Raw genomic sequence first — 23,465 nt, 5'->3', positions numbered from 1 at the left:
ATATCTCCCTCCCTCCCTCTCTTCTCTCCCTTTCTCCCTATCTATCTATCTATCTATCTATCTATCTATCAATCATCTATCTATCTACCATCTAGCTACTTTATATATATATATATATATATATCTCCCTCCCTTCCTCCCTTTCTCTCTCTCTCTCTCTCTCTCACTATCTATCTATCTATCTATCTATCTATCTATCTATCTATCATCTAGCTACAGTATATATATCTCTCTCTCCCTCCCTCCCGCCCTTTCTCTCTCTCTCTCTCTCTATCATCTAGCTACAGTATATATATATATATATATTTCGGCCAAAATAAGGCCGAAATAGATCTATCCTAGTCTCCCTTAATTTTCAAATTCAGCTTAAACATGTGACATATATATATATATATATATATATATATATATATATATATATATATATATATATATATCTCCCTCCCTCCCTCCCTTTCTCCCTATCTATCTATCTATCTATCTATCTATCTATCTATCTATCTATCTATCTATCATCTAGCTACAGTATATATCTCTCTCCCTCCCTCCCTCCCTCCCTTTCTCTCTATCTATCTATCTATCTATCTATCTATCTATCTATCATCTAGCTACAGTATATATATATCTCCCTCCCTCCCCCCTCTCTCTCTCTCTATCTATCTATCTATCTATCTATCTATCTATCTATCTATCTATCATCTAGCTACAGTATATATATATCTCCCTCCCTCCCTCCCTCCCTTTCTCTCTATCTATCTATCTATCTATCTATCTATCTATCTATCTATCTATCTATCATCTAGCTACAGTATATATATATCTCCCTCCCTCCCCCCCTCTCTCTATCTATCTATCTATCTATCTATCTATCTATCTATCTATCTATCTATCTATCTAGTCAAGTATGTATTGTAGTATACAAAGATATCACAATGTTTACATACATGATACTAGAAAGAGGGAAGCATTAAGACAGGGGACGGAAGGCACTCTGCTGCACTTATGCACGCCCCTTACTGACCTTTTAAGAATTGGGAGAGGTCAACAGTGGATAACCTAAGGGTAAAGTTTTGGGAGTTAGATGATGATATTACAGAATCCACTAGTGAGCTGGTTACTAAAGTCGTATTTCCTGCAGTGGAGTCTGGAGCGGTTTACTTGTAGTTTGTATCTGTTCTGTGCTTGTGTGTTGTCGTGGTTGAAGCTGAAGTAGTCGTTGACAGGAAGGACATTGTAGCAGGTGATTTTATGTCCTATGCTTAGGTCGTGTTTAAGGCGACATAGTTCTAAGCTTTCTAAACCTAGGATTGTAAGTCTAGTTGTGTAGGGCATTCTGTTGCGAGTGGGGGACTCTTCTCGTAAAGTGTCTCTGGATATTTTCTAGAGTGTTTATGTCCAAAACGCGGTGTGGGTTCCAGACAGATGAGCTGTATTCAAGAATTGGTCTGGCAAAAGTTTTGTATGCTCTAGTTAGTAGTGTGAGATTACCGGAGCAGAAGCTATGTAGGATTAGGTTAACAACTCTTGAAGCCTTTTTGGCGATGTTGTTGCAGTGGGCTTTGGCACTTAGGTCATTGGATATGAGTATTCCAAGGTCTTTTACGGAGTGACAGTTGTCTGTAAAATCTTGTTATTCAGCTTGTATTTGATGTTCTGATTCTTTTTGCCAATGCGTAGGACAGAGCATTTTTTGGTTGAGATTTGAAGTATTTGCCTGTCGTCAGCTCCTTAAAATCCACCTCTGTCGTCAGGCATGGGGGAATTGAGACTTTCCCTCCCCCTAGCTTTATAAAATTTATGCATGGTATGTTAGTATGTATGATTGGTTTTCAAATTGGGGTTTTAAATTAACTTAAATATTAGATTTGTTTACATTGTATTATTATTGCTGTGAGCCGCCCTGAGTCTGCGGAGAGGGGCGGCATACAAATCTGATTAATAAATAATAAATAAATAAATACATTTTTTGAAATCTATACAGTGATCCCTCGAGTTTCGCGATCTCGATCTTTGCGAAACGCTATATCGCGATTTAAAAAAAAAATTAATTTAAAAAAAACCCACTTCCGGGTTTGGCTTTGGGAGTCAGCTGGGAAGCGGCGCGGCTGTTTTAAAAGGTCGCAGCCGGCCTGGGGGGCTTCCCAGCACCCCCCCGAACCCCCAACCCCGGTTCGGGGGGGTGCTGGGAAGCCCCCCAGGCCGGCTGCGACCTTTTAAAACAGCCGCGCCGCTTCCCAGCTGAGTCCTGAAGCCAAACGCCAAAGGCGAACTTCCGCGTTTGGCTTCAGGTCTCAGCTGGGAAGCGGCGCGGCTGTTTTAAAAGGTCGCAGCCGGCCTGGGGGGCTTCCCAGCACCCCCCCGAACCCCCAACCTGGGTCTTCCCGGCCGCCCACGCAAAGGGGAAACCCCGGCTCCTCGCTGATGCCTGCCACTCGCCCGCCCGCCAGCAAGAGGGGGAAGACCCAGGGAAGGTTCCTTCGGCTGCCCAGCAGCTGATCTGCTCGGTAGCACAGCAGCAGCGAGGAGCCGAATCGGGGTTTCCCCTTTGCGTGGGCGGCGGGGAACGCAAACTCCACCATCTACGCATGTGCGGCCATAGAAAAAAGGGCACGCATGCGCAGATGGTGTTTTTACTTCCGCAACCATACATCGCGAAAAATCGATTATCGCGAGGGGTCTTGGAACGGAACCCTCGCGATAATAGAGGGATCACTGTATAGCTTTCATTGGTGTTGCAGCTTATTGTGTTGCTATTATATGCTTTTTCCTGGACGTGAGCCACAATTGCGGGTCCATTTTTTAGACAACAGAATAGAATATAAATATTAATTGATAGTGAGCGATGTATGAACAAAACCTCAAGGTCTCTTTAGGAGCCCCGTCGCGTTCAAAAGCGTTATAGGAGATCAGCCCCCTGCTGGAAGTGAGAGATTAATCTTGGCTTTTAATTGGGCAAAATGTTTCTTTAATCCACCAATGTTTTTACGGGTATTTTACGGGTATTTTAATGATGCAGATTCGATTCAGGCTATAATAATATTTGTCATTCAGTTTTTGATTGCAGTTTTTTGCGTTCTGTTCTTTGTTTGCCGTAGATTATTATTATTTTTTGCGACGAGGCTCCACATATACTGTATCTGTGCGTTTTACTTTTATTGCCTAAATGGACAACCTTACTTTTTTCGCCATTGAATTTCATTTTGTTTGATAGCGCCCAATGTTCAAGACTGTCAAGATCCTTCTGTATCTTGAGCCTATGTTCTGGGAGGGTTGGCTATTCCTGCCAGTTTGGTGTCATAGAAACATAGAAACATAGAAGTCTGACGGCAGAAAAAGACCTCATGGTCCATCGAGTCTGCCCTTATATTATTTTCTGTATTTTATCTTAGGATGGATATATGTTTATCCCAGGCATGTTCGATCCACAGCTCACATTACAGAAACATCTTTCAGCTATGGCGAGGGGGGCGTTTGCCCAGGACCGGGAGTCACTGCTCACAGTCACTCATGCCCTCATCACCTCGAGGCTCGACTACTCTAATGCTCTCTACATGGGGCTACCTTTGAAAAGTGTTTGGAAACTTCAGATCGTGCAGAATGCAGCTGCGAGAGCAATCATGGGCTTCCCCAAATATGCCCATGCTACACCAACACTCCGCAGTCTGCACTGGTTGCCGATCAGTTTCCGGTCACAATTCAAAGTGTTGGTTATGACCTATAAAGCGCTTCATGGCACCAGGCCAGATTATCTCAGGGACCGCCTTCTGCCGCACGAATCCCAGCGACTAGTTAGGTCCCACAGAGTGGGCCTTCTCCGGGTCCCATCAACTAAACAATGTCAGTTGGCGGGGCCTAGGGGAAGAGCCTTCTCTGTCGCGGCCCCGACCCTCTGGAACCAACTCCCCCCAGAGATCAGAATTGCCCCCACCCTCCTTGCCTTTCGTAAGCTCCTCAAAACCCACCTCTGCCATCAGGCATGGGGGAACTGAGATATTCTTTCCCCCTAGGCTTCTACAATTTATGCATGCTATGTTTGTATGTATGATTGGTTTTATAACAAGGGTTTTTAGATATTATAGTACAGTATTGGATTATTACATTCTGTTTTTGTCACTGTTGTTAGCCACCCCTAGTCCACAGAGAGGGGCAGCATACAAATCAAATCAAATCAAATCAAATCAATAAATAAATAAAGAAATAGAATAGAATAGAATAGAATAGAATAGAATATTCCATTCTATTCTTTGTGGCAGCCCCTCAAATACTGGAATACTACTGTCATGTCCCCCCCTCCCCAGTCCTTCACTTCAATAGACCAGCTAGGCTCAATTCCTGCAGCCATTCTTCATATATTTTTAGTCTCCAGGCCTTTAATCATAATAGTTGCTCTTCTATGTAGCCCAGTCTTTTTCATGTTCAGTACATTTCCCCAGTATGGTAGCTTCAGTTCATCTTTTTCACTGACCTTCAGATATTCTTCCAATGCCCCTTTTTTTTTCTACTTCAACCATCTGATGTACTTGCAACACTTCCACGCCCACCAATTTTCCTCGGTAAGTAGAGTGTGTGGACGTCATTGAGTGGATGAAGGGCACATGATTCATTCTGGTTATTTTGCTGGTCTTCCTACGGAGGATGTCCATTTCAGCTTGAGTCCAGGGCATTTTTCCAGCTATATATATATATATATACACACACACACACACACACCTAATAACTTGTGAATTACAAGTAATTACAAGTAATTCACAATTACTTGTACAATTGTGTACAGGTACAATTACAAGTAATTGTAGATATATAGAAACAGAGAAACATAGAAGACTGACGGCAGAAAAAGACCTCATGGTCCATCTAGTCTGCCCTTATACTATTTCCTGTATTTTATCTTAGGATGGATCTATGTTTATCCCAGGCATGTTTAAATTCAGTGACTGTGGATTTACCAACCACGTCTGCTGGAAGTTTGTTCCAAGGATCTACTACTCTTTCAGTGAAATAATATTTTCTCATGTTGCCTTTGATCTTTCCCCCAACTAACTTCAGATTGTGTCCCCTTGTTCTTGTGTTCACTTTCCTATTAAAAACACTTCCCTCCTGAACCTTATTTAACCCTTTGACATATTTAAATGTTTCGATCATGTCCCCCCTTTTCCTTCTGTCCTCCAGACTATACAGATGGAGTTCATGACGTCTTTCCTGATACGTTTTATGCTTAAGACCTTCCACCATTCTTGTAGCCCATCTTTGGACCCATTCAATTTTGTCAATATCTTTTTGTAGGTGAGATCTCCAGAACTGAACACAGTATATACAAATTTCAGACACACACACACGTTTGAAAATTCAAAACAATGTTCTTTATAATGAAAATTCACTTAATCTAAGCCCTCTTTTGGTATAGCAAAGAGCCCTCGTCTCCAAACAAACTGGTAATTGGTGCAAGTCCCTTATCAGTTCTGTGATACTTAGGTTGCAGCTGTGAGGCAATTCACAGTCCTTCTTCTTTCACAAAGTGAAACACACTTTGCTCTGGTTTAGTTGCAAAGCGGGGAAAAATCAGCACACAAAAGGTCCAAGTCAGTAAAGCAGGCACGAAACACAACAATCAGATAATCCTCCACAATGGCCAAACCCACAGGCTGCTCTTTATAGCAGCCTCACTAATGACCACAGCCCCACCCAACCACAGGTGGCCTCATTTTCTTTGATAATAATCTCTCAGTTGTTGCTGCCTATGCATCGCTCTCCGCATGCGTGGCTGTATCATTAACTCTTGTTCTGAATCCAAGGAGGAGCTAGATAATTGATCTCCTTCTGAGCTGTCTGCCACACTCTCCTCCTCCTTCTCACTCATGTCTTCTTGGTCAGAGGAGCCTTCATCTGCAGATTCCACCGGGGGCAAAACAGACCTGCAGCATGTGGATGTCTCCCCCACATCCACAGTCCTTGGGGCAGGAGCTGGGCCAGAGCTAACCACAACAAGCATTGACTCACCTGATACGCTCTTTCTCATGGTAGAGGAGCCACCAGTGGGGTCCCGCCCTTCTATTCTGGAACCATTCTCCTATCCTCCTCCTGTCCTACTGTCTTATCCACTCATACGTTTAGAGGATTACATCCGTTACCATAGTTGAATTCCCGTTTCTTCATCCTTTTAGCCTCAGGTTGTGCTGTTCACTCCGAGTCAATATTTTCAGTTCATCAAAAAAACCTGGGGCCTGTGGGCGGTTCCAGTACTTTTATATTCTGACATAGAAACATAGAAACATAGAAGACTGACGGCAGAAAAAGACCTCATGGTCCATCTAGTCTGCCCTTATACTATTTCCTGTATTTTACCTTACAATGGATCTATGTTTATCCCAGGCATGTTTAAATTCAGTGACTGTGGATTTACCAACCACGTCTGCTGGACGTTTGTTCCAAGGATCTACTACTCTTTCAGTAAAATAATATTTTCTCATGTTGCCTCTGATCTTTTCCCCAACTAACTTCAGATTGTGTCCCCTTGTTCTTGTGTTCACTTTCCTATTAAAAACACTTCCCTCCTGAACCTTATTTAACCCTTTAACATATTTAAATGTTTCGATCATGTCCCCCCCTTTCCCTTCTGTCCTCCAGACTATACAGATTGAGTTCATTAAGTCTTTCCTGATACGTTTTATGCTTAAGACCTTCCACCATTCTTGTAGCCCGTGTTTGGACCCGTTCAATTTTGTCAATATCTTTTTGTAGGTGAGGTCTCCAGAACTGAACACAGTATTATTCCAAATGTGGTTTCACCAGCGCTCTATATAAGGGGATCACAATTTCCCTCTTCCTGCTTGTTATACCTCTAGCTATGCAGCCAAGCATCCTACTTGCTTTTCCTACCGCCCGACCACACTGCTCACCCATTTTGAGACTGTCAGAAATCACGACCCCTAAATCCTTCTCTTCTGAAGTTTTTGCTAACACAGAACTGCCAATGAGCGAGTACCAACCAATCCCAACTGGTGACTCCTCTACCGCGCGCGCAAGAGCGTATCGGGTGAGTCAATGCTCAATTTCTCATCTTTTTATAGCGGCGTCCCTGCCATTTTAGAGCTGCACATCAAGAGAAGAGCTTTGCCAGATGACATTCTTGCCTGCAGCATACAGGCTGAAAATACGTGTATTTTTTCCCGAGTTCGGGTGATGCGTTTAATTCCTTTTGCATACCTGGAAGAGCAAGACGCACAGCCTGGCGGGAGGAGCTACGTTTCCTCGATGCTGGCTTAATTTGAAGCGGCGGTTGAGGAATCTGGCGGTTGTAGCAGACAGAGCAGCCGATTATTTTCTGTCCTTGAATTCCGTGGATTGCCAGAGCCGACTTTAGATTTTACCAAAACCAAATCTCCCCAGGCAGGAAAGGGTGAGGGGAGGAATATGACATATTCCTTGTGTCTCCAGTCACACTTGGCCAATAAAGAATTGTATTCCATTCTTTCCATATTCTCTTCTATTCCATTCCATTCTGTCCATATTCTATTCTTATTCTATTCTATTAATTCTATCCTCTATTCTATTCTTATTCTATTCTATTCCATTCTGTCCATATTCTATTCTTATTCTATTCTATTAATTCTATCCCACTCCATTCCATTATTTCCGTATTCTATTCTATTCTATTAATCCTATCCTCTATTCTATTCTTATTCTATTCTATTCCATTCTTTCCATATTCTATTCTATTCCATTCTTTCCATATTCTATTCTGTTCTTATTCTATTCTATTAATCCTATCCTATCTTCTATTCTATTCTATTCATCCTATCCTATCATCTATTCTATTCTATTCCATTCCATTCCATTATTTCTGTATTCCATTCCATTCCATTCTTTCCATATTCTATTCTATTAATCCTATCCTATCTTCTATTCTATTCTATTCTATTAATCCTATCCTATCCCATTCGTAAAAAGTCCACAAATCTTAAAACTTGCCAAATTCGTTTATGCAAACCAATAAACAGCAGTGGAAAAGTGGGTTTGCAAAATGGCGAATTTAACTTTGTGGAAGTAATTTTAGAGGCATTCTGGGAGTTGAAATGCGCCCTCTTAAAGCATCCTGGCTAGGGAATTCTGGGAGTTGAAGTCCATCCATATTAAAGTTTCTACACTCAGTCTAGAATAGATCAAAGGCTACAGTGGGCAGAGAATGACTTTCCTATCTATGAGGCTCATTTTTTTTTCTTTTGAGACAAAACCTTTTAGATCATGGCCCGGAATAATAGCCCTTTTTGTGCTTTTGTTGGTTGGTTCTTTGGAGACGTAAACGAGAGCAGCTCAAAGTCCTCCAAGCAAAATAGAAAATGTGAACATTTGGTTTTTAAGGGAAACACTGCCAAGGCCTTTTGATCTCCCGTCTCCTGATAAAGAGATTGCTTTGATGTTCAAATGATCTTAATATTTTCTTTTAATGGGAGATTGAATTGCTGTAAGTTTGGGCATTTTTTTAAGGGAAAAGTTACAGGAGTTCATAATGGATGCACCTGATTTGAATAGTAATAGCATTTACACTTATATACCGCTTCATCGTGCTTTAGCCGCCCCGAGTCTTCGGAGAGGGGCGGCATTTATTTATTTATTTATTTATTTAATTTTTTATTTATTTGTTTGTTTGTTTGTTTGTTTATTTATTTATTTATTAAATTTGTATGCCGCCCCTCTCCGCGGACTCGGGGCGGCTCACAACAGTAACAGAAAACAATATATAATACGAATTCAATAATTAGAAAGCTAAAAACCCATAGTTTAAAAAAAACATGCACACAACATACCATACATAAACAGTATAGGCTTGGGGAAGATATTTCAGTTCCCCCATGCCTGATGGCAGAGGTGGGTTTTAAGGAGTTTGCGGAAGGCAAGGAGGGTGGGGGCAATTCTAATCTCAGGGGGGGAGTTGGTTCTAGAGGGTCGGGGCCGCCACAGAGAAGGCTCTTCCCCTGGGACCTGCCAAACGACATTGTTTAGTCGACGGGACCCGGAGAAGGCCAACTCTGTGGGACCTAACCGGTCGCTGGGATTCGTGCGGCAGAAGGCGGTCCCGGAGATATTCTGGTCCGATGCCATGAAGGGCTTTATATGTCAAGACCAACACTTTAAATTGTGACGGGAAATTGATCGGCAACCAATACAGACTGCGGAGTGTTGGTGTAACATGGGCATACTTTGGGAAGCCCATGATTGCTCTTGCAGCTGCATTCTGCACGATCTGAAGTTTCCGAACACTTTTCAAAGGTAGCCCCATGTAGAGAGCGTTATAGTAGTCGAACCTCGAGGTGATGAGGGCATGAGTGACTGTGAGTAGTGAGTCCCGATCCAGATAGGGCCACAACTGGAGCACCAAGCGAACCTGGACAAACGTCCCCCTCGCCACAGCTGAAAGATGGTTCTCTAATGTGAGCTATGGATCGAGGAGGACGCCCAAGTTGCTCACCCTCTCTCAGGGGGTCAATAATTCCCCCCCAGGGTTATGGATGGACAGATGGAATTGTCCTTGGGAGGCAAAACCCACAGCCACTCAGTCTTATTCGGCATACAAATCTAATAAATTATTATTATTAATTATTATTTATAGCTGTCTCTTAAGTGGTTTACAAAGAGTCAGCCTATTGAGCCCCAAAAATCTGGGTCCTCATTTTACTGACTTTGGAAGGATGGAAGGATGGGTCAACCTTGAGCCTGGTGAGATTCGATCTGCCAAACTCCTGGTGGCCAGTGATCAGCAGAAGTGGCTTGCAGTACTGCACTCTAACCACTGCACCACTGTGGCTCTATATATGAGCAAATGAAAATTCACATAGTCCTCAACTTACAACCATTCATTTAGTGACCATTCGGAGTTACGGCAGCACTGAAATGATCGCAATTCATACTTAACGACCACTGCAGCATCCCCGGAGGTCATGTGATCAAGATTTGGACGCTTGGAAACTTCTTCATACTTATGACGGTTGCTATGTCCACAGTGTGTGTATGTGTGTGTGTGTGTGTGTGTATGAAGCGATCCCCTTTTACGACCTTCTGACCAGCAAAGCCAGATTCACTTAACAACTGTGTAGCTAACTCCGCAACTGCAGCAATTCACTTAACAACTACTGCATGAAAAGTCATAAAAGTGGCGCAAACTCACTTAACATATGTTTTATTTATTAGATTATTTTTATTTATATATGTATTTATTTATTAGATTTCTATGCTGCCCTTCTTGAGATGACTCAGGGCGGCATACAACATTAAATATAACAATATAACCATATACAGTGGTACCTATACTTACGAACTTAATTCCGTGACCAGGTTCTTAAGTAGAAAAGTTTGTAAGAAGAAGCAATTTTTCCCATAGGAATCAATGTAAAAGTAAATAATGTGTGATTAGGGAAACCACAGGAAGGGTGGAGGCCGTGTTTCCTCTCAGGAGATTCCTAGAGAGGCCCCACGGAGGCTTCTCTTTGCCTTTTCTGGCCATGTTTCCTCCCAGGAAATTCCTAGAGAGGGCCCATGGAGGCTTCTCCCTGTCTTTTCCAGTTACAGTTTCGGAGGCTGAGGTTTGTAAGTGGAAAAGATTTATAAGTACAGTAGTAAGATTTATATGTGGTTATGATTGGGTAGTGTTGATTGTTTTTAATGATAGTGGGCTTCTTAAATTTAGTTTTTAATTACTGGATTTGGAGCATATTGTTTATTGTTGATGTGAGCTGCCCCGAGTCTTCGGCATACAAATCTAATAAATAATTATTATTATTATTATTATTATTATTATTATTATTATTATTATTATTATTAAAATGGTTCTTGAGAAGAGGCAAAAAAATCTTGAACACCCGGTTCTTATCTAGAAAAGTTCATAAGTAGTGGAGGCATTCTTAGGTAGAGGTACCACTGTATGTTGTTTTGCTTAACAACATAGAAACATAGAAGACTGATGGCAGAAAAAGACCTCATGATCCATCTAGTCTGCCCTTATACTATTTCCTGTATTTTATCTTACAATGGATATATGTTTATCCCAGGCATGTTTAAATTCAGTGACTATGGATTTACCAACCACGTCTGCTGGAAGTTTGTTCCAAGGATCTACTACACTTTCAGTGAAATAATATTTTCTCACGTTGCTTTTGATCTTTCCCCCAACTAACTTCAGATTGTGTCCCCTTGTTCTTGTGTTCACTTTCCTATTAAAAACACTTCCCTCCTGAACCTTATTTAACCCTTGAACATATTTAAATGTTTCGATCACATCCCCCCTTTCCCTTCTGTCCTCCAGACTATACAGATTGAGTTCATGAAGTCTTTCCTGATACATTTTATGCTTAAGACCTTCCACCATTCTTGTAGCCCCTCTTTGGACCCATTCAATTTTGTCAATATCTTTTTGTAGGTGAGGTCTCCAGAACTGAACACAGTACAGTGTTCCCTCGCTTTTTGCGGGGGGTGCGTTCCGAGACTGCCTGCGAAAGTCGAATTTCCGCGAAGTAGAGATGCGGAAGTAAATACACTATTTTTGGCTATGAACAGTATCACAAGCCTTCCCTTAACACTTTAAACCCCTAAATTGCAATTTTCCATTATTACTCACCATGTTTATTTATTAAAGGCAGACGAAAGTTTGGCGATGACATATGACGTCATTGGGTGGGAAAAACCGTGGTGTAGGGAGAAAACCCGCAAAGTATTTTTTAATTAATATTTTTGAAAAACCGTGGTATAGACTTTCCGCAAAATTTGAACCCACGAAAATCGAGGAAACACTGTATTACAAATGTGGTCTCACCAGCGCTCTATACAGCGGGATCACAATCTCCCTCTTCCTGCTTGTTATAACCTCTAGCTATGCAGCAACCTTCATTTTGGGCTCCACTGTGGTTGTAGGTTGAGGACTGCCTGCATTCCTCCTGTGAATTCTTTCAGGAAGTATTTCCGACCCCCCTTTTAAGCAAACTTGGCAATGAGAAAAGAAATAGCATCTTTGCGGATTTATCTCACGTTCCGGTCTCTCTCGCTGTTGCCGGCTACTCCTGCATTGCTAGACTGCCTATTTTTTTTTCCCTCTTCCAAGCAACTGTGTGGGTACACAGCACAACAGCTGAGGCTGAAAAAAGGAGGTGCCTCTTGATGGCATTTTAAAGTTAAAGGGTTGGCGTTTTATTCCTGGCAGCCTGTTATTTGGTGGGTATTGTTGGTATTTTAGCTCTCTAAGACTGTCTTAACAAGAAATTTACGGAAACGTGACATGCAAAAAAATGGAAGTCTCCCCTCTTTTGGTAGATGCGGTGTGACTTGTGGTTTGTTTTTTAATGTAAGGCTGCTTTGAATCTAGAGTTTGAAAACGTGCTGGCCTAAAAAGGGTGATTTGGGGGGAAATTGCAGATGGTACTAAAGTGGCAGGAATAGCCAATATGCCAGAAGATAGACTCAAGATAGAATAGAATAGAATAGAATCGAATGGAAGAGAATAGAACTCAAACTCAACCCTGATAAGACAGAGTCGCTGTGGGTTTTGCCTCCCAAGGACAACCCCATCTGTCCGTCCATTACCCTGGGGGGGGGGAATCACTAACCCCCTCAGAGAGGGTCCGCAACTTGGGCGTCCTCCTCGATCCACAGCTCACATTAGAGAACCATCTTTCAGCTGTGTGGGGGGGGGGGCGTTTGCCCAGGTTCGCCTGGTGCACCATTTGCGGCCCTATTTGGACCGGGAGTCACTGCTCACAGTCACTCATGCCCCTCATCACCTCGAGGCTCGACTACTGTAATGCTCTCTACATGGGGCTACCTTTGAAAAGTGTTCGGAAACTTCAGATCGTGCAGAATGCAGCTGCGAGAGCAATCATGGGCTTCCCAAGATATGCCCATGTTACACCAACACTCCGCAGTCTGCATTGGTTGCAGATCAGTTTCTGGTCACAATTCAAAGTGTTGGTTATGACCTACAAAGCCCTTCATGGCATCGGACCAGATTATCTCAGGGACCGCCTTCTGCCACACGAATCCCAGCGACCAATTAGGTCCCACAGAGTTGGTCTTCTCCGGGTCCCATCAACTAAACAATGTCGTTTGGCGGGACCCAGGGGAAGAGCCTTCTCTGTGGTGGCCCCGACCCTCTGGAACCAACTCCCACCAGATATCAGAGTTGCCCCCACCCTCCTTGCCTTTCGTAAGCTCCTTAAAACCCACCTCTGTCATCAGGCATGGGGGAATTGAGACTTTCCCTCCCCCTAGGCTTATAAAATTTATGCATGGTATGTCTGTATGTATGATTGGTTTCTTAAATTGGGTTTTTTAAAAATTAACTTAAATATTAGATTTGTTTATATTGTCTTATTATTGTTGTTAGCCACCCCGAGTCTACAGAGAGGGGCGGCATACAAATCTAAAAAAAAAAAAAAATAGAAAATGGAACGGAACAAAATAGAATAACAGAGTTGGAAGGGACCTTGGAGGTCTTCTAGTCCAACCCCCTGCTTAGGCAGGAAACCCTACACCACTTCACTGCTTCCAGCTCTCATGTGATCCTGGTGCTGTTCTTATTCTGTCTCTTTGCTTTTTAACCATAAAGGTTTCAAATCTTTCTCGCTTCTTCTTTGCCTTCCAGTAACTGCCCTTCTCTCCTGGCGGCGGCGTTAGCCCGGGCAACAGCGGACGAAGTCCTGCAGAGTGACCTCTCCAATATTTATCTGCCCAAGAACGAAGACAGTACAGATGGCATCACACGTAAGTGAGAATATATGATATAATGGACCTGGAAGAGGTGCAAAAAAGGGCAACAAGAATGATCAAGGAAATGGAGCATCTCCCTTATGAAACCAGGTTGCAACGCCTTGGTCTCTTCAGCCTTGAAAGACGGCGTTGAAGGGGTGACTTGATCGAAGTGTATAAAATCATGCATGGGATAGAAAAGGTGGATGGAGAAAAATTATTTTCTCTATCACACAATATTAGGACGAGGGGGCCCTCCCTAAAGCTCATAGGTAAGAAAGTGAGGACAAATAAAGGGAAATATTTCTTCATCCAGAGGGTCCTTGGTTTATGGAATTCACTTCCAGAAGAGATTGTGACAGCTGTCAGTCTTGATAGCTTCTGTTCTGTCGGGCGCTCTGGTACGCTCCTCCCAAAAATTCACAGGTACAAATTTCAGACACACACACGTTTGAACATTCAAAACAATGTTCTTTATAATGAAAATTCACTTAACCTAAGCCCTCTTTTGGTATAGCAAAGAGCACTGGTCTCCAAGCAAACTGATAATTTGTAAAAGTCCCTTATCAGTTCTGAGATACTTAGCTTGCAGCTGTGAGGCAATTCACAGTCCTTCTTCTTTCACAAAGTGAAACACACTTTGCTCTGGTTTAGTTTCAAAGCGGGGGAAAATCAGCACACAAAAGGTCAAAGTCAGCAAAGCAGGCATGAAACACAACGATCACATAATCCTCCACAATGGCCAAACCCACAGGCTGCTCTTTATAGCAGCCTCACTAATGACCACAGCCCCACCCAACCACAGGTGGCCTCATTTTCTTTGATAATAATCTCTCAGTTGTTGCTGCCTATGCATCGCTCTCCGCATGCGTGGCTGTATCATTAACTCTTGTTCTGAATCCAAGGAGGAGCTAGATAATTGATCTCCTTCTGAGCTGTCTGCCACACTCTCCTCCTCCCTCTCACTCATGTCTTCTTGGTCAGAGGAGCCTTCATCAGCAGATTCCACCGGGGGCAAAACAGGCCTGCAGCATGTGGATGTCTCCCCCACATCCACAGTCCTTGGGGCAGGAGCTGGGCCAGAGCTAACCACAACACCATGTTAGGAAAAAAGAGGCTTTATAAAAAGCCAAAGAAATTTCCCCCTTTTTCCCTACTTATATGATGCAAGAAAAGTTTACACTGACAGTTGAAGGCCAGGCATGTTTTTCACTCCGGAGTATCTGCTGAGTAAGATCCCCAAACACTAGTTAGGAGGAGAGGCAACTATTTCTAGGACATGCTGACAGGCCTGTTTATTGTTCAGCCTGCAAAATGGATGGTCATCTTTCCTTCCCTTGGCTTTTGTTTCCATTAAAATAAAAATGAAATGAAATAAATGAACTGCTGAGCAAAGGAGACCGTGGCTTATTTTTGGCAGCGTTTGTTGAGGTGGCTCCGATTGGGTGAAGGAAACAGAGCCGAGAAGAGCTGACGTTTCTCAGACTCTTATCTTTGACTTAGAACGCTTGAGGATGCTGGGAGTTGTTAGCAGCTGCTCTACTCCAAGTGTCTTCTTGCAGTTACAAAACCCAATGCAGGTAGTCCTTGAGTTATGGCCATCTCCCTCCTTCACTCCCTTCCTCCCCACCCACCCACCCATCCATCCATCCATTCATCTTATCTGTCTATCTACCTACCTATCTATCTATTTCTATCTACAGTATCTGTCCATCCATCCATCCATCCATCTTAGAGTCTCTATCTACAGTCTGTCTGTCTGTCTGTCCGTCGATCTATCCATCCATCCATCTTTATTATCCATCCAGCCATCTTACAGTCTGTCTATCTATCTAGAGTATATCTGTCTATCATCCTTTCTCTCTCTCTATCTTTCTACAGTCTATCTATCTATCTATCTATCTATCTATCTATCTATCTATCTATCTATCTATCTGTTGTGGTTAGCTCTGGCCCAGCTCCTGCCCCAAGGACTGTGGATGTGGGGGAGGCATCCACATGCTGCAGGCCTGTTTTGCCCCCGGTGGAATCTGATGATGAAGGCTCCTCTGACCAAGAAGACATAAGTGACAGGGAGGAGGAGAGTGGGGCAGACAGCTCAGAAGGAGATCAATTATCTAGCTCCTCCTTGGATTCAGAACAAGAGTTAATGATACAGCCACGCATGCGGAGAGCGATGCATAGGCAACAACAACTGAGAGATTATTATCAAAGAAAATGAGGCCACCTGTAGTTGGGTGGGGCTGTGGTAATTAGTGAGGCTGCTATAAATAGCAGCCTGTGGGCTTGGTCATTGTGAAGGATTATCTGATCGTTGTGTTTCGTGACTGCTTTACTGACTTTGACTTTTTGTGTGCTGATTTTTCCCTGCTTTGAAACTAAACCAGAGCAAAGTGTGTTTCACTTGGTGAAAGAAGGACTGTGAATTGCCTCACAGCTGCAAGCTAAGTATCACAGAACTGATAAGGGACTTGTACAAATTACCAGTTTGGTTGGAGACGAGGGCTCTTTGCTATACCAAAAGAGGGTTTAGGTTAAGTGACTTTTCATTATAAAGAACATTGTTTTGAATTTTCAAACGTGTGTGTGTCTGTACCTGTGAATTTTTGGGAGGAGTCTACCAGAGAGCCCGACAGAACACATCCATCCATCTATCCATCTATCAATCAATCATCTATCCACCAAGGACCCCCATACTTTCATCTACCCATCCATCCATCCACATCTGTCGGCTTTCATCTATCTATCATCTGCCTAATCAAGGAACCCACAAAGACTCTCCCACCAACACTGACAGGGCAAGCCATTTGTATAGAAACAGAGAGGAAAGCCCACTCCCTTCTGATACTGAAGATGTTACCTGGCTGGCTCATGAAACATCTCTACAAGTAAGGCACCAAGTTCGGAGGGACATCAAAGACCCCACAACCCTAAACCGTTCTCGGTCCTTGCCCTTGAGTCACCTCTTCTAAAACTTACTATTACTATTAGAGCCCACTATTAGGTGGTGCAGTGGTTAGAGTGCAGTACTGCAAGCTACTTCTGATCACCAGCTGCCAGCAGTTTGGCAGTTCAAATCTCCCCACCAACTCAAGGTTGACTCAGCCTTCCAGCCTTCCAAGGTCTGTAAAATGAGGACCCAGATTGTTGGGGGCAATATATTCTGACTCGCTGTAAACCACTCAGAGAGGGCTGTAGAGGACTGTGAAGAGGTATATAAGTCTAAATGCTATAATGCTAAATACTATTGCTATTACAGTGGTACAAACGCCTCTACTTACAAACTTTTCTAGATAAGAACCGGGTGTTCAAGATTTTTTTGCCTCTTCTCAAGAACCATTTTCCACTTACAAACCCGAGCCTCCGAAACTGTAACTGGAAAAGGCGGGGAGAAGCCTCCGTGGGGCCTCTCTAGGAATCTCCTGGGAGGAAACAGAGCCGGAAAATGCAGGGAGAAGCCTCCGTGGGGCCTCTCTAGGAATCTCCTGGGTGGAAATAGGGCTGGAAAAGGTGAGGAGAAGCCTCCGTGGGGCCTCTCTAGGAATCTCCTGGGAGGAAACAGAGCTGGAAAATGCAGGGAGAAGCCTCCGTGGGGCCTCTCTAGGAATCTCCTGGGTGGAAATAGGGCTGGAAAAGGTGAGGAGAAGCCTCCATGGGGCCTCTCTAGGAATCTCCTGGGAGGAAACAGGAGCGGAAAAGGCGGGGAGAAGCCTCCGTGGGCCTCCCAAGAATCTTCTGGGAGGAAACAGGGCCTCCACCCTCCCTGTGGTTTCCCCAGTTGCACACATTATTTGCTTTTACATTGATTCCTATGGGGAAAATGGCTTCTTCTTACAAGCTTTTCTACTTAAGAAACTGGTCACGGAACAAATTAAGTTCGTTAAGTAGAGGCACCACTGTACAAGCGCTTCTGAAAAAGCTGGGGGTTTTATGTACGGATACGGCATGCAACAGACTGCAGACTAGCCGCCGTTTCTTGCACAGCCACTCTCGGCCAACCAGCGCATCATTGGGAGATGAAAGTGGGACTTCTGCTTCAATTAGGGCTTCCTAGCAGGAGAGGGAAGGAGGCCGCGGTGGTAGCTAGACAGGGTGACGGCTGACTCAGCCCCAGCCCAGCACTCCTGCATTAAGGATTGATGAGTAATTTACAGCTGCGTGGGGGTGGATAAACTGTGGAGGGCTCTTTAAAAAAAAAAAAAAAGTGAACCAGTAATTATTGATGATGCTCACACAGCATGCGCCATCCCCAGGGGGGCTGCCCTTGCCAGGATTAAGAGTCTTTTTCTCTCCAGCTGGGGCACATGGCTTCCTCGCCAGCACAAATGCACATTTCTGTCCCTTTGCAGCCCATTAGAATAGAGTTGGAAGGGAGCTTGGAGGTCTTAATAACAGAATGACAGGGTTGAAAGGGGCCTTGTATGTTATCTATGTCTATCTCTCCCTCCCTCCCTCCCTCCCTCCCTCCCTATCTATCTATCTATCTATCTATCATCTATCTATCTATCTATCTATCTATCTATCTATCTAATCTATCTCTATCTATCTATCTATCTATCTATCTAATCTATCTATCTATCTATCTATCTATCTACAGTATCTCTCTCTCTCTCTCTCTCTCCCTCCCTCCCTATCTATCTATCTATCTATCTATCTAATCTATCTATCTCTATCTATCTATCTACAGTATCTCTCTCTCTCTCTCTCTCCCTCCCTCCCTCCCTCCCTATCTATCTATCTATCTATCTATCTATCTATCTATCTATCTATCTATCTATCTAATCTATCTATCTATATCTATCTATCTAATCTATCTAATCTATCTATCTATCTATATCTATCTATCTATCTATCTATCTATCTATCTATCTATCTACAGCCTCTCTCTCTCTCTCTCTCCCTCCCTCCCTCCCTCCCTCCCTCCCTCCCTCCCTATCTATCTATCTATCTATCTACCTACCTACCTACCTACCTACCTATCTAATCTATCTATCTATCTATCTATCTATCTATCTACAGTATCTCTCTCTCTCTCTCCCTCTCTCCTTCCCTCCCTATCTATCTATCTATCTATCTATCTATCTATCTATCTATCTATGTATCTATCTATCTTATCTATCTATCTATCTATCTATCTATCTATCTATCTATCTATCTATCTAATCTATCTAATATCTATCTATCTATCTATCTATCTATCTATCTATCTATCTATCTATCTATCTATCTATCTATCTACAGTATCTCTCTCTCTCTCTCTCTCTCTCGCTCCCTATCTATCTATCTATCTATCTATCTATCTATCTATCTATCTATCTATCTATCTATCTGGATACGATTTAGAACAGTGATGGCGAACCTATGGCATGGGAGCCACAGGTGGCACGCAGAGCCATATCTGCTGACACGCGAGCCATTGTCCCAGCTCAACTTCAACATGCTTGTGTGTTTCAGCCAGCTGATTTTTGGCTCACACAGAGGCTCTGGGAGGGCGTTTTTGGCTTCTGCAGAGCCTCCGGGGGATGGGGGAGGATGTTTTTTACCTTCCCCTGGCTCCAGGGAAGCCTTTGGAGCCTGGGAAGGGCAAAACACGAGTCTACTGGGCCCACCAGGAGTTGGGAAACAGGCTGTTTATGGCCTCCCCAGGCATTGAATAATGGATGTGGGCACTCACGCATGTGTGATAGCACCTGCACACACTCTTTCGGCATCCGAGGAAGAAAAGGTTCGCCATCACTGATTTAGAACATTAAAACCAATCAGGGTCAGAATAAAGCTGAAAGGAACCTTGAAAATCTTCTAGTCCAGCTCAAGCAGGAGATCCTATACCCATGATGGTGAACAGGTGGCATGCAGAGCCATATCGGGAGGCGTTGCCCTATGTCATTTCACCCTCCAAAGCAGGGGTCCCCAAACGTTTTACACAGGGGGCCAGTTCACTGTCCCTCAGACTGTTGGAGGGCCGGAGTATAAAAAAACCCTATGAACAAATCTCTATGCACACTGCACATGCCTTATTTAAAGTAAAAAACAAAATGGGAACAAATACATTATTTAAAATAAAGAAGTAATAAGTAATTAAGTAATTAATAATTAAGTAATAAAGTAATTTATACTTCTTTATTAACAAGTAAATTTAAACTTACATCAACAAACTCCATTTCTCTTTCCTTCCTTCCCTCCCTCCTTCCTCTCCACTTCTCTCTTCCCTCTTCCTTTTCTCTCATTTGTTTCATTTTCCTCTCCCTTGTTCTTTCCCTCCATCATTTTCTCATTTTTCTCTTTCTCTCTCTCTCTCTTTCCATCTCTCCCTCTTCCTTTCTCTCTCCCTCTCTATCTCTCCCTCTTTCTCTTTCTTTTTTTCTCTGTCCCTCTCTTTCTCTTTCTTTCTCTCTCTCTTCTCTTTCTCTCACTCCCTCTTTCTCCCTCTTTGTATCTCTCACACTTTCTCTCCCCTCTCTCTATTTCTCCCTTTCTATCTCTCCTCTTCATTTCTCTATCCCTCTCTATTTCTCCCTCTTTCTCTCTCTTATTATATCGATCAGCAAAATCTCGTGTGCTGCTGCGGGCCGGTTAAAAGACCTCAGTGGGCCGTAGTTTGGGGACCACTACTCCAAAGGCTTCAGGAAAAAAACACCCAACGGGCAAACCGGAAGTTTGGAAAAACAAGACTTCCGGTTTCCCCGTTGTGCTCTTTTTCGCACTCCGGGGCTTCAGGAAGCTTTCCTGGAGACTCCAAAGTGTAAAAAACAGCACAACGGGCAAACCGGAAGTCCGTTTTCTGAACTTCCGGTTTGCCTGTTGGGCTGTTTTTTCACCACCCCAGTCTTCGGTGAAACCTGTGCGCGTGCGTGGGGAGGGGTTTGGGGATTGTGCACATGTGCAGGGGCATTGCAGGGGGTGCACATGCATGGGGGCGAAGGAAGGGATGCGGGCACAGGCAGGAATGCTAGCACAACCACACATAGAGCCTTTTGGCACGCAAGCCCAAAAAGGTTCGCCATCACTGGTACAGGGTCTGTTTTTGCCGAAAGCTCTTTTTTACCCTCTGCGCATTCACAGAAAGCTTTTGTGCATGCACAGAGCATAAAAAGAACCTAAATTTCTTTATTTATTTATTAGATTTGTATGCCACCCCTCTCCGTAGACTCGGGGCGGCTCACAGCAATAATAAAGACAGTGTAAAAACAAATCTAATAATTAAAAAAAACACTAAAAACCCCATTATTAAACACAAACATACACACAAACATACCATGTATAAACTGTATAGGCCCGGGGGAGATGTCTCAGTTCCCCCATGCTTGACGGCAGAGGTGGGTTTTCAGAAGTTTATGAAAGGCAAGGAGGGTGAGGGTAGTTCTAACCTCCAGGGGGAGCTGGTTCTAGAGGGTCGGGGCCGCCACAGAGAAGGCTCTTCCCCTCGGTCCCGCCAAACAATATTGTTTAGTCGATGGGGCACGGAGAAGGCCAACTCTGTGGGACCTAAATGGCAGCATCTAGGCGGTGGATGGAGCCTCGCACTCCCTTCGCAACCGGCTCTCCATCAACTGACACACACAAGCAAACTGGGAGCTTTTCTCCCCTGCCTCTCAGCTCCAAACTATGTTAAGCTGAATGCCCGAGGATACTGTCAGCCTTGCTGTGTTTCATCCTTCAACTGCGCTTAAGTTGTCATGAGAAACCGGGGGGGGGGGGTAGGTGTTGGGATTTGGGAGGAGGGAAGTCTGCTGGAGAAGCCCAAGAGAGTTTCGATTCTCCTGGAGAAGGGGTGATAATATAATTATCCGAGTCTGCGGAGAGGGGCGGCATACAAATCCAATTAATAAATAAATAATGGAACTGGAAAAGGTGCAAAAAAGGGGCAACAAGAATGATCAAGGGAATGGAGCCCCTCCCTTATGAAACCAGGTTGCAACGCCTTGGTCTCTTCAGCCTTGAAAGACGGCGTTTAAGGGGTGACGTGATCGAAGTGTATAAAATCATGCATGGGATAGAAAAGGTGGATGGAGAACAATTATTTTCTCTATCACACAATACTAGGACGAGGGGGCCCTCCCTAAAGCTCATAGGTAAGAAAGTGAGGACAAATCAAGGGAAATATTTCTTCACCCAGAGGGTCATTGGTTTATAGCCACCACGACTTTTCGGAGAAGGGCGGCATACAAATCTAATAAATTGAATTGAATTGAATTATGGAATTTGCTTCCAGACGAGATCGTGACAGCTGTCAGCCTGGATAGCTTCAAAGCAGGATTAGACAGATTCATGGATGCCAAGTGTATCGGTTATTATTATTATTATTATTATTATTATTATTATTATTATTATTATTTATTAGATTTGTATGCCACCCCTCTCTGTAGACTCGGGGCGGCTCACAATACAATAAAAACAGTTCCTGACAAATCTAATAATTTACAATTTAAAATATTTTAAAAAACCCATTATAAAGCATACATACAAGCATACCATACATAAATTGTATAGGCCCGGGGGAGATATCTCAGTTCCCCCATGCCTGACGGCAAAGGTGGGTTTTGAGGAGTTTACGAAAGGCAAGGAGGGTAGGGGCAGTTCTAATCTCTGGTGGGGAGCTGGTTCCAGAGAGTCGGGGCCGCCACAGAGAAGGCTCTTCCCCTGGGGCCCACCAACTGACATTGCTTAGTTGACGGTTGTTATTGAAAGGGATGTCCAAGTGCCGCCTCTATGTTGGGTGAGGCAGGCAGGATTCCCTTGGGTCCCATTCGTTGGGGGTCAAGGGAAAGGGAGGGTCTTGCTTTCTCTTTCTGCTCAAGATCCCCATGGACAATTGGAGGGCCACTGCGTGACACAGAATTTTGGACTCAATGGGCTTTGGCCTGATTCAGCCTGGCTCTTGTTAGGTTCTTATAAGATGGTGGGTTAGTGGCGCGCATTCCAAAAGTATGATGCGCCAATGAAGATGCATCCAACTGACAAAGATGGACAATGGGGATTGGGTGAATTGCCGAGGGGTGTGTGTTTGGGGTTACTTTCTAATGGGTAAGTATCGCGGCTTATTCCTGAGACTTTGCCTTTCTTTCCACTTCTGATTTAGTAAAGTTCACCTTTGAAGTTCAAAATGGACTCTGAGTTTTACTTTTCCTAAATTCTGAGCGAAGCCAGCCTGACAGATACAAAAAAAAATCACAGGCCCCAATCAAATTCAGGCTTGACAGGCTGTTCCCCTTAGAAACTGTTGTGGTTAGCTCTGGCCCAGCTCCTGCCCCAAGGACTGTGGATGTGGGGGAGGCATCCACATGCTGCAGGCCTGTTTTGCCCCCGGTGGAATCTGCTGATGAAGGCTTCTCTGACCAAGAAGACATGAGTGACAGGGAGGAGGAGAGTGCGGCAGACAGCTCAGAAGGAGATCAATTATATAGCTCCTCCTTGGATTCAGAACAAGAGTTAATGATACAGCCACGCATGCGGAGAGCGATGCATAGGCAGCAACAACTGAGAGATTATTATCAAAGAAAATGAGGCCACCTGTGGTTGGGTGGGGCTGTGGTCATTAGTGAGGCTGCTATAAATAGCAGCCTATGGGTTTGGCCATTGTGGAGGATTATCTGATGGTTGTGTTTCATGACTGCTTTACTGACTTTGACCTTTTGTGTGCTGATTTTTCCCCGCTTTGAAACTAAACCAGAGCAAAGTGTGTTTCACTTTGTGAAAGAAGAAGGACTGTGAATTGCCTCACAGCTGCAAGCTAAGTA

General features: G+C 43.7%; 1 protein-coding gene across 1 annotated transcript in view; it reads left to right on the top strand.

Annotated features, from left to right (window-relative positions):
• Positions 1-23,465, top strand: part of PPM1E (protein phosphatase, Mg2+/Mn2+ dependent 1E) — a 131,555-nt gene that overhangs the window by 88,920 nt on the left and 19,170 nt on the right. The window contains exon 2 of the mRNA XM_070735396.1: positions 13,625-13,743. Coding sequence (XP_070591497.1) covers positions 13,625-13,743 — 119 coding nt within the window. The remainder of the gene's footprint in view (positions 1-13,624; positions 13,744-23,465) is intronic.

The sequence above is a fragment of the Erythrolamprus reginae genome, chromosome 1 (genome assembly GCF_031021105.1).
Source record: "Erythrolamprus reginae isolate rEryReg1 chromosome 1, rEryReg1.hap1, whole genome shotgun sequence".
NCBI lineage: Eukaryota > Metazoa > Chordata > Lepidosauria > Squamata > Dipsadidae > Erythrolamprus > Erythrolamprus reginae.
The sequence above is the reverse complement of the archived record's forward strand: the minus strand, read 5'-3'. Positions and strand labels throughout refer to the sequence as shown.